The 14,888-nt window shown below is 37.0% G+C and overlaps 1 protein-coding gene across 2 annotated transcripts in view; it reads right to left on the bottom strand.

Moving 5' to 3' along the window:
- Cop1 (COP1 E3 ubiquitin ligase) overlaps positions 1 to 14,888 on the bottom strand; it is a 119,893-nt gene that overhangs the window by 9,552 nt on the left and 95,453 nt on the right. For both annotated transcript variants that reach the window (XM_021199350.2, XM_021199351.2), the window contains exons 17-18: positions 13,858 to 13,982; positions 12,381 to 12,541 (exon numbers count right to left, since the gene is read on the bottom strand). In XM_021199350.2, coding sequence (XP_021055009.1) covers positions 12,381 to 12,541; positions 13,858 to 13,982 — 286 coding nt within the window. The remainder of the gene's footprint in view (positions 1 to 12,380; positions 12,542 to 13,857; positions 13,983 to 14,888) is intronic.

The following is a 14,888-nucleotide window of genomic DNA, read 5'->3' as shown; positions in this document are numbered from 1 at the left end:
GATGGTTATGAGCCACCATGTGGTTGCTGGGATTTGAACTCTGGACCTTTGGAAGAGCAGTCGGGTGCTCTTACCCACTGAGCCATCTCACCAGCCCCCCTACAGTTACTTTTAAGTAACAAGAAACTTGTCTCAATAACTGGAGCCAAAAGTAATAGTAATGTCTATGACGATGGAAGCCATTTGGTCAAGTAGTGTATGTAGACAGGCTAAGGAAGACAGAAAACTCATGTAAGTAATATAGATGGGTAAGGGAAAAGAACAGGAGAATACAGACAAAACCAGAACAATTGAAAAGATGGATATATGAGACACCCAAAGAAAGAATTATTGTACTTGGTAAGTAAATGGAAGATAAAGATATACAACAAAGCTGATTTTATGGCATTTGCCTTAAATGACATGACATAAATCAGAAGGAAACAAGAATGTTAACACATCAAAACTGAAAAGAAAAGAATCAACTGACATGTTGTGATACACTCTTTCTCTCCTACAGAAGATACTCTTAGAGTTCATCCTTCCCTGATTTAAATTCCTCACTGCTCAACTATCTTAAACATGTTCTTATTTTTGTTATTTAAAATTTTAATTAATAAGCTAGACTTTAAATAAGTTTAGATAAGTATCGATTAAAAGGCACCAGTGAAGAAAGTGTAAAACTGATGTTCTATGGCACTTCATTTCACTAGTTCGGAATGTGGCCCACGTGCTAAGAGGTTTCATCTATTGGTGGCATTTCTGTGAAGCAGACTATTTGGCAAGTAGATCTTGGGGATTGGGATGCACTGCCAGGTCATTGGGGATATTTTCTCAGACAGAACAGTAGACTCTGGTCTCTTTTTCTGCCTGTTTTGCTTCCTAGCCATTAAGAGAACACTGCCATCTGGTATGCCCATAAAAGTTACAAGAAAATCCATCAGACCAACCTTTGGCTGCAATCTCTAAGCCTGTGAGCCAAAATATATCTTTTCTCTTTTAAGCTGATTATCTCAGACACTGGGCTACAGTGACAGAGCACTGACTACATGATTTCTGATAACAAAATTCAAAGTGGCCACAGATTATTAAAAAAAAGAGAGAGCAAAAATACTTTTCTAGGTCTTAAAATTTTGATTGACAATGTACAACAATCAAATGAAGAGCGTATTAGAAACTGAATATGAATGACCAAATGAAACACTTTTCTAGAATCTAACCTGCAACAAAACCTTGCAGGCTTACAAGACAGCAGTGACCAGTTTTCTCCTTTTTCCCTCGACACTACAATACAATCACATAATTTACACACACAAAAAAATGTTCATCCGTGTCAGTGTGTAGTCAATAAACTTGTAAGCGCAAGTCTGTCTTCTGTCAAACCAGTTTAGTTTAGTTGATCCAGTGTGCCCGATATTAAATAAATCCTGAACCTGGATAAAAGTGTTTTTACTTTACTTTACCCTCATTGTCATTTCTGGTTACATTCCTGTATAGGGTACCACAGTTTGCTCTAAATGCCCCTTGGAGGGTCACTGTGAAAAGTTTGGTCCCTCAGGTAGCTCTACTGGGCATGGTGAGGTTTTAACAGTGACACTAGAAGGCTGTCAGGTTGCTGGAGTCTGCCCTGCGATGGACCAGAGGTCTCATCTTCAGAAACTTTGAGGTAACAAGTATAAGGCTAAGAAACTACAATTTTAAATACACATTCCAGGTAATTATGAATTCCAACATAGGCAATGCATAGGCTTTGTATGCTATGTATGCATGTAATGATGTTGAAAATTCTATGATACTGAACTTGGAACAATAATTTGCATTTTCTGCTTCTGAAAGTTATCAGATATTACATAAAACTTACATCTTATTGTGTAATCATTGGAGGTATCACTGGTAGGTTTTAAATAAGCAAGATAATTCAAATAAGATTTGCTATGAATAAGGGCATAAGGTCAAGGGATGATGATAGCCTCTACCAATGGGAGATGGAGGGTCTGAAGGCATACATATTTAAGGTACTTAAAAGGATCAAATTAGCATGCGCATGTGTGCCTTTCTAAGACCCTAGTCTCTAATAGTTTTAACTCAGTCTTTAACTACATTGATTTTAAATTGAACTATCAAATAAGACCATGCCTAACAAAACTAAAATTCCAGGCTTTTTCAAGTGGTAGAAAACTATTATAATAACATAACACTCTTTGAATGTCTGTAGCAACTTCATTGTTTCATAAGTGGAAGGTCATATTGGTTTGTTTCTTCATATATGTTAGTAGAATTATTGGAGAACTATTTACCACATACAAATATCATGGCACAAATTCTGGACTCCCTAAATATTCTTCCCATACTTTTTAAAAATCCCTCCCTCTGGCTAAGCTTGTATTGAAACTTTCCCTAGAACCTCAATTTCATATGAAACTAAACAGAGGATTTAATTACTAGTATGAATTAAAAGGCTAACTTATGCTTCGTGAATGGTACTTTTCATTAAATGGTCACACATGAACTGGGGTAGGGGTGGACTACAAACAGCAACCTTAGGAAGTAGTTTCAGGCATGTAAACAGGCAGAAACACAAGGAACATCTTTAGCTTTCCTACTATGCATTTTACGATAAACAGTATAAAAATTGATTAACAACTCTTGATAGTTCATCTGTAGAAAATGATGCTAAAAAAACAGAAGGCTGTGCAAAGAGCTCAAGAGAGCTAAAGGCCATGCTCCTAATTTATACCCTCCCCGCAAAAATCTATAGATAAATTCGTGACATTCTGAAAGCATTTTAGAGATCAGAATTCACAGGCAAAACTGGAGTGCTGGGCATGGGTGAGGATAAACAGCTCCCGAGCATTTGCTTTCCAGCATGGAAAGACATGAATATGCTGGTATGTTTAAGGACATACTAATGGTAGCATGTGGGCAGCTTGAATATGAATACCTGAAGACGAAGAAGGCATTAAAGTGAGAGCTACAGTCTCTTGCATGCTTTCTTCTACCATGCCTACATGAAGGGGACAATGGACAGAAGCATGAGAAATCTTTTTATGTGCTGCTGTCTGGGGGAGGCAAACACTGCTAAAATGCTACCAGGCAGTTTCCCTCCATCATCCTAGACTAGAAAGAAGACTCTGAAGAGACGACACTTGGTAGAGTGGGAAAACTGCAATCCGAAGGCACGGGTGCAAAGGTTCTGCAACTTCCTTTGGCTTCATGGCATGCAAATATGCTTGGCTCAGCAGTACATTTGGAAGAAAGGCATCAAGAGTTAAGATCTGCAGGAAACTGAAGTCTGAGCACATCAAGCCAAACAGCTTTAGTTGCCTTTTTTGCGCTTCTGTCACAGTTTGAGTTCATATAGTTCATATAGACATTCTCAGGAGCTCTGTTACATTTAAGTTTCATGTTCTTTTCTTTCCTATTTGTTTGTCTGTCTGTTTGTCCAACATGAGGCCATTTGTCTCTTACAAACTGAGTAAAAAACTCCTCCTCCTTCACTCTAGGCAAATGTCTAATGGGAGACATTTTGACAACAGAAGGTTGAAAACTTAGATCATGCTAATAAAGTCATTTCCTGAATGTGTACCTCTTGAAAGGCAGGCCATTTAACTATGTATAGATCACCAATCACTTCACTTAAAAAAAAATCCAACCAAGCAACCAACAGCAGCCTCCAAATAACCTTTTCCTCAAGTCACCTGCTTTTTTATACCTCAACCCTGCCATCCCCTGAACCATCCCCATCTCCTCATGCTTGGTTGCTGCTTGAATAAACACTTAACATTTTGGTGGCTGATATACTGTGTCAAGAAAATCTGTCTCTGTAATATTAGTATTCCCAATATCTAGGCTCAAAGAACTTGACTTAGATTAAAGAGAGTCGTCAGAATAGCACAGACAAACCCCCTTTGTCCCTTCCTCCCTACCCTCTTCTTTTCTTTCCTTTCTTTGATGGCATAAGCAGCATAGAGGATAGAACAGAAAGAGGATACAAGGAAGGACTGCTTCAAAGAACAAAATCTTTGGGGGAAGCAGAACAAAGGAAAGACTTAAGACCTGCCAAACATTTTAATACACTGAGAGAAACCTAATAAACACTAGTCAAACAGCTTATGATATAGCTTTTGCATCACACTATGGTTTGAGAACTGTCAGTAAAGCCATCATACATTTATATGCTTGGTATTTATACTATGGAGTGAAAAGTTTCCACAGTGAGATGTCTAAAGATAGGTAGAAACTACCTATGCCCTGTGGTGGATAGCCCTGGAGCTAATTATATTTGATGTTAATTCCATTCTCTTGTGAGTGATGGAGAACAAAGAATGAGTCAGCACTCAGGTGATTTCCTGTAAACTTGCTTCCCACCTTAGTTTGTAAATAAAGGAGAGCTGATGATTGGGCAGATAAAAGGAAAGGTGGAGCAGAAGGTGAGGGAGATTAGAAGGGGAAAATGGAAGAGGGAGAGGATGCGGAGGAGGAAGAAGGAGAAAAGCGGAGCAGAAGCACATGGCCTGGAGAAACCGCAAGTTCTAAGGGGTTTCAAAAGCTGTGGAAGATGGTAGTGTAGTGGTAGATCTGCCAAAATCTAGGCGCGTGTTTTCATTGCCGGGGCATATTTGGTAGGAGATTTACAGAAAAAATGTCCCAATACTGTTTTCTTCTTAATAGAGGATGAACACTATGCGGACAAACCCCCTAAACTTAACTGTTCTGTGCAAGTGATAGACTTACACATAACTTTATTTATCCTTTATTTACTGAAAGTCCTCTACTACTAGAAGAAAAATGAACACACCAAAGCACAAATGATGCAGGGACAAGGGATAATCTCTTGAGTAAGTTAGCTGCATTTATAGTGCCCAAATATTTTCTTGGCCAGGCATAGCTTTATAAAATGCAATAGGATGAGAAGAAAGCTTGTTACTATTTTTTTCTTTCACTTTTCTAATATGTAATATATAACTAGACAGGCATAAAAACAGGAAACTCCATAATTAAAATGCAAATATTAATAGTTAATCAAATTCTCATGTTTATTTTCAAAACTGCTGTTTATCAATAATAAAGTACTAAAAGGATGAAGGAGATGGCTTCTTAAGGATTTATTTAAGACTGATGGAAAAATTTACTCATAGTTTCTCACGTTGACATCACATCAATATAGCACCAGTGGCAGGAGTACAGGGGTTATCTTGAGACTGTTTAAGGAAAATTCCATTATTTCCTCCAAATAGAGTATAGGCTTAAATGAGTAGGAAATTCTTCTTGTTACACGTGTTATAAGCAATTTTGGGGAGGGGAACGGGGCTTGGTCAGATCTATGTTAAGTATTTACTAGAAAATGTGTTTTTCCATTATGTACATTTCAGTATCTGTAAGTGCATTCATTAAATCTACCTCTTCTTTTACAATATTCCCGAGACTTAGGAAGCAACACAGGCCACAGCCATCAGCACAGGCTCCAGCATGACAGAGCCATGGACCCAGACATGGTCCTTGGCGACAGCCTGGGCACTGACATCGGCACAACCCCCAGTGGCTCATTGCTCCTCGCGTCTCCGTTCTACCTCTCTCCCCCATGTATGAATTGTTAGGCTTTGTGTTCCATCCTAGCTTGCCACTACTCACTTCTTCTTTCCCATCTTGCTATCACATACTCCTTTATTGTAAAGGTGCCCACGCCAGGGCCAGAGCAGAGGCTTGGGTATCTCTTTCCAGCCACCCCAGGGCTGCCTTTTTTCTCTCTCTCTCTCTCTCTCTCTCTCTCTCTCTCTCTCTCTCTCTCTCTTTCTTTTTTTGGTTTTATGTTTTTCAAGACAGGGTTTCTCTGTATAGCCCTGGCTGTCCTGGAACTCACTATGTAGACCAAGCTGTCCTCGAATTCAGAAATCCACCCGCCTCTGCCTCCCAAGTGCTGGGATTAAAGGCGTGTGCCACCATGCCCGGCCTAGGGCTGCCTTATTTAGTTATTTTTATTTCTTCTGTTGAAAATGCTCCATTAAATCCATAGCCTACCTTTGAATTGGGTCACTTGGCTTCTTGACTCTGTTTTCTGAGTTTTTACATATTCTGGATGTTAATGTTCTATCAAATGTATAATTTTCTCACTTGGTGAGCTTACTCTTCCTTAGCTGTTCAGCAGTTTTTTAGTTTTATGACATTAATCCTTGGATAACAGAGTCCTATTTAGAAGGTTCTTTCCCACAACCATTTCTTATAGGATATTATCTATGTTTTATTCAAGCAATTTCAATGTATCATTAAGCAAACTGATTCATTTGGGGTTAATTTTTGCATGGTAATAGAGATGGATCTAATTTCATCCTACACACATGCAACCAGTCTTGGTAGCAGCAGTTGTTGAAGATGCTGCGTTTTAATTTGCTGTAATATATACTCATGTTGACTCTGTGCATAACTGGGTGAGAACCACACTGTTTGCATTACTGCAGCTCAGTACTAGCTCTGAGAATTTGCAATGGTTATCTTTCTAGCACTGTTCTTTATTGCTCATATTGCTGTTGCTGCCTGGGTCTTTTGTGTTACCATATTCATTTTAAAATTTTATTTTCTATTTCTGTAATGAATATTCTGATAATGAATATTCTGAGAAATTCTGTTCAAGATTTTATTTAATCTGTAAACTGCTTTTGGTAGAATAATCATTTTGACAAGTTAATTTTGCCAATCCATAAGCACTTAAGTTGTTCCATATTTTAGAGTCTTCCTTAATTTCCCACTTCAGGTATTTCAAGTTTTCACTGTATAAGTCCATCACATCCTTGCCTAAGTTTACCCCCAGCATGATTGTTGGTAGTATACAAAAAGGTTATTTTACCCTGCTACTTTGCCATAAATGTTGAATGCCTCCAGAGGTTTTTCTTTGGAATTTTTTGAATCTCTTATGTATAACATGCTCTCATCTGCAAACAGGGATAATTTGACTTCTTTCCCTACTTAGATTCTTTAATTCCTTCTCCTGACTCACTAATTTGAGCACTGTACTGAAAGGGAGGGGGAATAGTGGACAGCCCTCTCATTCTGATTCTAATGGGATTGCTTTGAGATTTCCCCACTTACAGTAGGTAATGTTGATTGGGAGATTCTCATACCTAACCTTTATTATGTTGTTCTCTTTACTTCCCAGTCCTACTCTCTCTAGGACTTTACCATGAAGGGATTTTTGGATTTTGTTAAAAGCTTGTATATCCACTGACATGTTTTTGTGTGTTTAGACCATTTATATGATTTATTATGTTTACTGACTTGCATGTCCCGAACCTCTCCAAGATAAATCTACCGATTCATGGTGGGAGATTCTTTGATGTATGCCTGTACCTTGTTTTGAAGTATTTTATACTGAAATTTTATTGAAGAGATGGCAAAAGAGGATATTCATATGCAGAAGAATGATACTTGGCTATTCTGTAAGACTATATTTTAGACATGAAACTATAAAAATACAAAAATAAAACTCACAACGGGGAAGTATCAATATATTGAAACAGGCAATGATCTATTTTGGGTATGATCTTAAAAGCATTGACTACAGATGAGATTTTTTAAAACTAAAACAAGAAAGAAACTGCACTATGAGATAATCAATGAATTCTATTTAGATGTTTCCAACACTTGGTAAAATGTTCATGTTAAGGGATCCTAAGAACAACCCAGCAGTAAATATATAGCTTGGGGTTGGGAGTGGGCAAGCGAACAGAACAAACATTTCTTAACAAGAATAGGAAAGTGAGCAACATGAATATGAAGAATGTTCAATATGACAAATCACCACAGAGGCACAAAATCACAATGAGATATCATCACCTATCTGTTAGAATTTATGTCATAAGAAGATAAATCCTGGCCATGATATTGGTGGGAATGTAACTTGTACAGCCATTGTGAAAAGCAGTATGAAGATGTTCCTTAAAAATCTAAATATATAACAACCATGTGACTTAGGAATCCTAGGGAATACTACAGAGCTCAAAAGTCGGGAAATTAGCATCCTAAGACAATTGTACTTCCATGTGAGCTACATTGTTCGTTATAAGAAACAAGGTACAGGGCTGGAGAGATGGCTCAGCGGCTAAGAGCACTGACTGCTCTACCAAAGGTCCTGAGTTCAAATCCCAGCAACCACATGGTGGTTCACAACCACCCATAATGAGATCTGGTGTGTCTGAAGTCAGCTACAGTGTACTTATGTATAATAATAAATAAATTTTAAAAAATTAAAAAAAAAATCTCAAAAGAAAAAAACAACAACAACAACAAAAAAAAACCCAAGGTACAGAATAACCACCAACAAATGAATAAAGAAGACATCAGACAGGCAGACACATATATGTACATTATATGCTTGTATGCACGCGTGCACACACACATATCTACCTGGTACAAAAATGACATGATGCTGTTTACTTACAATGAACCTGGAGTGCACTGGGATAAGTAAAATAAGTCATACACAGAAGAATAATCATGACATTTTTTGTGTATATTATATAAAAATGTCAAATGAATAGAAGTAGAAGGTAAAATAATGGTTACCAGAGGCTAGGAATAAAAAAGCAAAGGAGAAATGTTGGAGAGACAGCACAAAGTTCCTATTAGACAAGAGGTATATACATTTTACATTTATTTGCATATCATGGTGACATTTACTAATACATAATTCAAAATAGTTGAAACTTCAATGATCTTAGATGTATCACTCTAAATCAGAACAGCTATCATCAAGAAAATAAACAACAGATAGATACTGATGAAGACATGAAAACAAGGAAAGCCCTAAATGCTGATGGTGGGAAGATAAGCAAGTCCATTTACTATGGAAGTTCCTTAAAATACTACAAACACAACTAACATAAATAACTCAGCTTTCTTACTTCCGGGTATATGCCCAAGAACTCCAAAATAAATATCTCACAGATACTTCAGGTCTCTGGCATGTACTAGAGATGCCCACCAATGACTGGCCCAAATTGAGACCTATCCAATGGGTACCAATCCCTGTCACTATTAATGATACTCTGTGATGTTTGTAAACAGGATCCGAACATAACTGTCATCTGAGAGACTCTACCCAACAGTTGACTGAAACTGATGTAGAGACCCTTAGCCAAATATTAGATAAGAGTTCAGGAGTCTTGTGGAAGAGTCAGTGGAAGGATTGAGAGACACAAAGAGAATGGGGACTCTACCAGAATACTAACAGTCAAAAAAGCTGAACCCTTGGGGGCTCTGAGAGATTGGACGACTAACCAAAGAGTGGCATATATATATGTATGTATGTATGTATGTATGTATATCTCCAGCTTGGTCTTCATGTGGGTCCCCGAACAACTGTTCCTGAATTCATTTCCTGCTTGTAGATCCCACTCCCCTAACTGGGTCTCCTTGTCTGGCCTCAGTGAAAGAGGATGCACCTACCTCTGCAGTGACTGATGTACAGGGGGCTGGGAAGGGAGGGTGGGTAGGGAAAGATAATGGGGGCTCCTCCTTCTCAGAGAAGGGAGGAGGAGCTTCAAGGAGGGGGCTGAGAGTAGAGGAGGGCTGATAGTGGAATGTAAAGTGAATAAAACAAAACAAACAAAAAACCCCCAAACCACCTCCAAACAAAAACAATGTGATAGAGGAGGATATGTTAGAACCCACTTAGGTCATACCCATCTGCATTTATCTCTCTCTCTCCTTTGTCACAGCTGGGACCAACAGACACCAAGCTATTAGAGACTACCCTTACGACATACATATTGATGAAATGGAGTTCTCCTTTTTCCTATCCTCAAGATGACACATTCTCCTGCCGTCCAGGAATCCAAGAGTGTGTGGGCTATTAACTATGGGACACAGAGCTCTGCCTGTTCTCTGAAACCTATAAGGGAACCACTACTTGGTCATGTGGTCTGAACTCTTCTCAGAGCCCTGCTATACCATCTGTCTGTTTTGGCATTAATAACTCTTATAATAAATCTGCTACCCAGACATCTGAGTGTCCCTATTCATCTCCAAACTCAAACCTTTGATGATGGGCTTGCTAACTGGCTTAAATCTAATCATTTTGATATACAGACACAGTCGTTGTATCTATCTCAAAACATCACATTGTATCTCATAAATATAAATAATACTTCATTAATACAAAGCTGTGTGAAATTTTCAACGAATTAAACATATTTAAAGGAAGACACTATGCGTAAATGAGAGAGGAATCCTTTACACTGATTCATTCATTCATCCATCCCATCCATCCATCCATCCATCCATCCATCCCATCCTGTTAAATAGTAAAGTCATCATTAGCAAGAGTCAGAAGATAAGACAACTGGTTTTTATCTAGCAAAAAATTATTAAAACGTACAGAAGAAAATAACATAGGGAACCACAAACCTTTAAACTCAGTAGACTAAGCATTCAACCCCTCACAGGCAGGGTTTTAGACTTCTTCCTGACTTAGGCTAAGTGTATGTATCAACCAGAGACAGTGGGTTTACCTCAACACGGTGGCATGCTTTGGTTTTCACTCAGTCTTACACTATTGAGTCTACAATAGAAGCAAGGTATATCAATTCATGGTTCTCCTAGTCCACTAAAGTGTTTCAAAAGAAATTAAGGGATTAATCTGAAACTAGGATACAGTTTTATATTTGTCTTAATGCATTTCAATGAAACAGTGCTGTGGGAAGACAATCTACAGCAGGTCCTACGGTATTTACATCCACGGGTACTGTGGACTTCAAATCTCCATTTCCTGAAGTTCCAAGGCTCAACTAATTGATTTCTTTTATCAACTTTATACAGGTCTGAAAAATGGTCCCCTCTAAATTTTGTTCATAAAAAATTATTCATCTTCTCACATTTTAAAGTCTCTTCTTGAATATAGTAAATGATATTCTGGATCCTTTACTTAATTTCTTCATTTGCCCATCGTTTTGCAGCACTGGCCTTTTAGAGAGTATACAGAGGACAAAGGCTGACATCAATGTCAGTCACATTCCACCTGATTCTTCTGAGTCTCATTGGCTAGAATACCCCAGGGATCCCACTATTTCTGCCTCCATAGCATTATAAGCGTGGGCCAGTGTGCTTAGCCTTTCTTCTGTAGGTACTAGGGATCTAACTCAGGTCCTCATGCTTAAACCAACTGAAACAAACCCCTGCCCCTTGATGCTTCCTCTGGTGGTGGCTTATCCACTGGTGGTGGCTCTTCCTCCTCATCTTCCATTTAACTCATCCACAGAATTCATTGTGTTTTCATTTCAAAACTTGATCCAATTCCCAAATGAAATTTTTAATCATGTCTTTCATTTTATAAGCATGGTTACTATAAGACAGGAGAGTTAATTGTAATCTAGAGCTGATATCATTCTTTTTCTGTTGTGTGTTGCTATGCTGAATTTCTAGTTATTCTGCCTTATATTTTCCTATATTTTCCTATGCCTTTTTAGTTGCTACTGTGCCCTGCTTACTGCATTTTAAAAAGCAAAAGAATAAATGAGAAAAGTAAGTATGTTAATTTTCCTTTATAGATAATTTAAGTCTGTGTTCTGTGGGCACCAGCAGTCCAGGAACTGTCAGTCAATTTCAGGGATTCATAGGATCTGAAGTTGATTTTCAATGTGACAGTTTACCTTACACTGTTTTACCCTGGATCACATGTCTTCACTTAAAGTCTCACCTACAGTGTAGCTTAGCAACACTAGACTCCCAACTTCTCTGCCCATAAAAAGCTTCTCTGAGCATAGCTCATTCCTAGTCTGGAAATTCTTCTGTCATGTCTCAAGGCAAGTGAAGATATACTAAGAAATGACTTATTCATTAATTTTGTTGTTGTGGAAACATCACATAATGTACTTATGTAAAGCTCCAATGTCCAGTCCAACTCTATCCCAGGATATATATAAAATCTGTTGCTCCCAAACTACAATCTATATTATATATTATTATATTAATACTAAATAGTAAGGAGACTGGTGATATACTTAGAATTAAGTATTTGTTTATATAAACAGATATAAAATGCTATGCTAAAATATGGTACAGAAGATGCATGGCATGATATATTCATATTTATTTATATTTATACCTGGCAATGACACTGAGAGAACCTTCTGGACTGAAAGATGCTCAGCGTGAGTCAGTGTGCAGTAGTGAATGTTAAGGGCTACATCAGTGTCATCAAATAGACACTGTACACTAATGTTATACTAACTGTAAAAACACTGCCCCCGCCCCCGGCATTGTGATGCCTAAAAAAAAAAAAGAGAGAAAACACAAACCATTTACCCAGCTATACCTTAAAATCTAAGACAAAAACAATAAAACAACCTATTAACTGTAATCATAAACATTATATAAAATGCCATGTTTAAAATACATATATGAAAACTTACCCCGTCTGATAGTGCTCGCCAACACACAGCACTGACAAATTCATTCGTGTCATCTTCTTTCCGATCTTTGTCTAATACACTCTTAACTGTATCAAACTTAAAAGTTAGCAAAGTTTTAGAAAGTCCTTTATAATACAGGTAGAGGGAGTTGTTCTCACTTCCTAAAAAGAAAACATAATTGTTTTAGAATGGGAAAACATAGAATTAGAATACATAAATATTTATTTGAGAGTCTTTCTATGTAGCACAGATTGTTCTTAAACTCACAATTATTTCTTTCTGCCTTTCAGATGCTGGGATCATAGGTGTATGGGCATCACAGCCAGCTAGAATTACACTCTTTCTATCAGCTCCCCACTCTGTGCTGGAAACTGAATCTAAGACTTTTAGCTACAGTGAACTTCATTTCTATTTCTCAAACACAACATTTAGACAGTGACTATTAATCTAAACTTTACTAAAGACACCAATTATCTTTTATATTCAAATTTGAAAGTCAAGATTATAAGACCAATTAATTGCAAACTACAGGAGAAAGGGTACAACTATTTTTTACTAATTTAAATAAATAAGCATTGTTAAATAGTTTAAAGTGTTGATAATTCTAAAACTGAAAAGAATTAATATATATATATATATTTTATATATATATATATATATATATATTATATATATAATATATATATTTAAAAAATCACTTATAGCAGAGCTCTGTGCATTAGAAATTTCGTACGGAAACAAGAATCCTAAACAGCATTTGTAAATATTACCATGAAGAGAGGAAAATTAAGGTTATAGTTCTTAAAAGGCCAATTTGAATAGCCCAAACTGATTCTCCATTCCCCACACAGCATTACCCTATCAGATGAGAAGTCAAACTGACAGACTTCAGAAGCCTCTGAGGATAACTGCACTGCATATCTACTTTGGTGGTATTTAAGATCATAAATTTGGAGAAAATATAATTTACAGAATAAGGGCAATATCATTTAAAAGTGTTGACAAAAGTTCATTTACTCTATCAGAACATTTGAACAATAGCAAATTGAATTTTTCCACTTCCCATTTAAATCTTCACAAATTCTATATAATAAAAACTCATGAATTAGGTTCATGCAAGTCAAATGACTGCTAAATCAAAAGGATACTAGACAGGGTAAAATGAGTATGAAGCTTCTGAAAAGATGTCTTCTTGAAATACTACTAGCAGATACTAATAGTTTCTATATAACATATCTACAGAAACTGTGGCATATTTAAAATGACAAGAGAGCAGTGAAAATCTTTGGCAATTCTATGAATACAGGGCTCACTCATCTGCAGAAATGAAAACTAATTCTCCCCAACATGGCTGGAAAAGACAAGAACGCTGTCCTCGACACAAGGCTGGGATGCTGCCTTCCCAGTGCACAGACTGCATTGAACACTGCTAGGACATGTGTTTGCAAAGTTGGTTTAAAAATACAAGTTCACTTACCACAAGCTATATAATCTCCATTGGAAGCAAGGCCTACGAAGTTTTTTTCATTAATATGACCCTTGAAGGAACGTAGACAGTATGGTTTTCCCACATTCCACAGTTTTAGTTGGCTGTCTGTTGAGCTGAGAAAAACACAAAGAGTAAATTTTAGATTTCACGGTATGAAACTATCACCACTAGGAATTTAAAATAATAAAAATAAAAATCTAGTTTTGTGGTTAAAAATGCAGATTGTGTGGTGCCTGTGCATCCGAGTCTCGTCCTCATTGGCTCCAGTTTTAACAATGAAATATGAGACATGATGATCTATTTTATAGAATTAAATGAACCAAAACTGTAAAAACCAAACTCATTTAACATGCTTTCAGTAATGCTTGGGTATACAGAAAGCAAACATTAATGGCTCTAATACCACCATCCCACCATCAATAAATAATTAGACTTTGCCCTGAGAGATGTGTTTCATTTCAGGGAGACCCTCATTGTGATTTATCTTTCAACTGGTGAGTTACTGGTATAGTAGAAATAAATTATTTTCATGCTATCCCCTACAGGTAAGAGGTACTATTGGAAACTACATGATGCAGTCTACTGTGGTGAAAGAATATATACATCTAGTTGCTTATCCAAAACAACCTCTTTTTTGCATAAAAATCACTGGTAATTCTAATAAACAAAGGTAATTTTAAAACTGCTAACATTCTGCAAACTGCTTTCCTATACTGATTTTCTTTCTTATACTTTCATTAAGGGAGTATGTCAATATATTTATTAAGGACTACATAATTAAATCTTTTTAATTACACTTATCATCACTGAATAGGACACTTCGACACAGGTTTTACCTACTTTATTAAAGATCAAAAAACTTAGTCTTATTATTATCCCCATTTTGGAGGTGAGAAAACTGAGGTTCAGAAGGCTGCAAGTGAATAATACTAAGATCTAAATGGTTTGATTTGAGCATTTGAGGTCTTTTAGAAATGTGCGTTAGGGGTTGGACATCAGAGGTAAAGAGCAATGGCTGG

Source organism: Mus pahari, chromosome 5 (genome assembly GCF_900095145.1).
Source record: "Mus pahari chromosome 5, PAHARI_EIJ_v1.1, whole genome shotgun sequence".
Lineage (NCBI taxonomy): Eukaryota > Metazoa > Chordata > Mammalia > Rodentia > Muridae > Mus > Mus pahari.
Note: the sequence above shows the minus strand (reverse complement) of the source record. Positions and strands in the feature narration are given on the sequence as shown.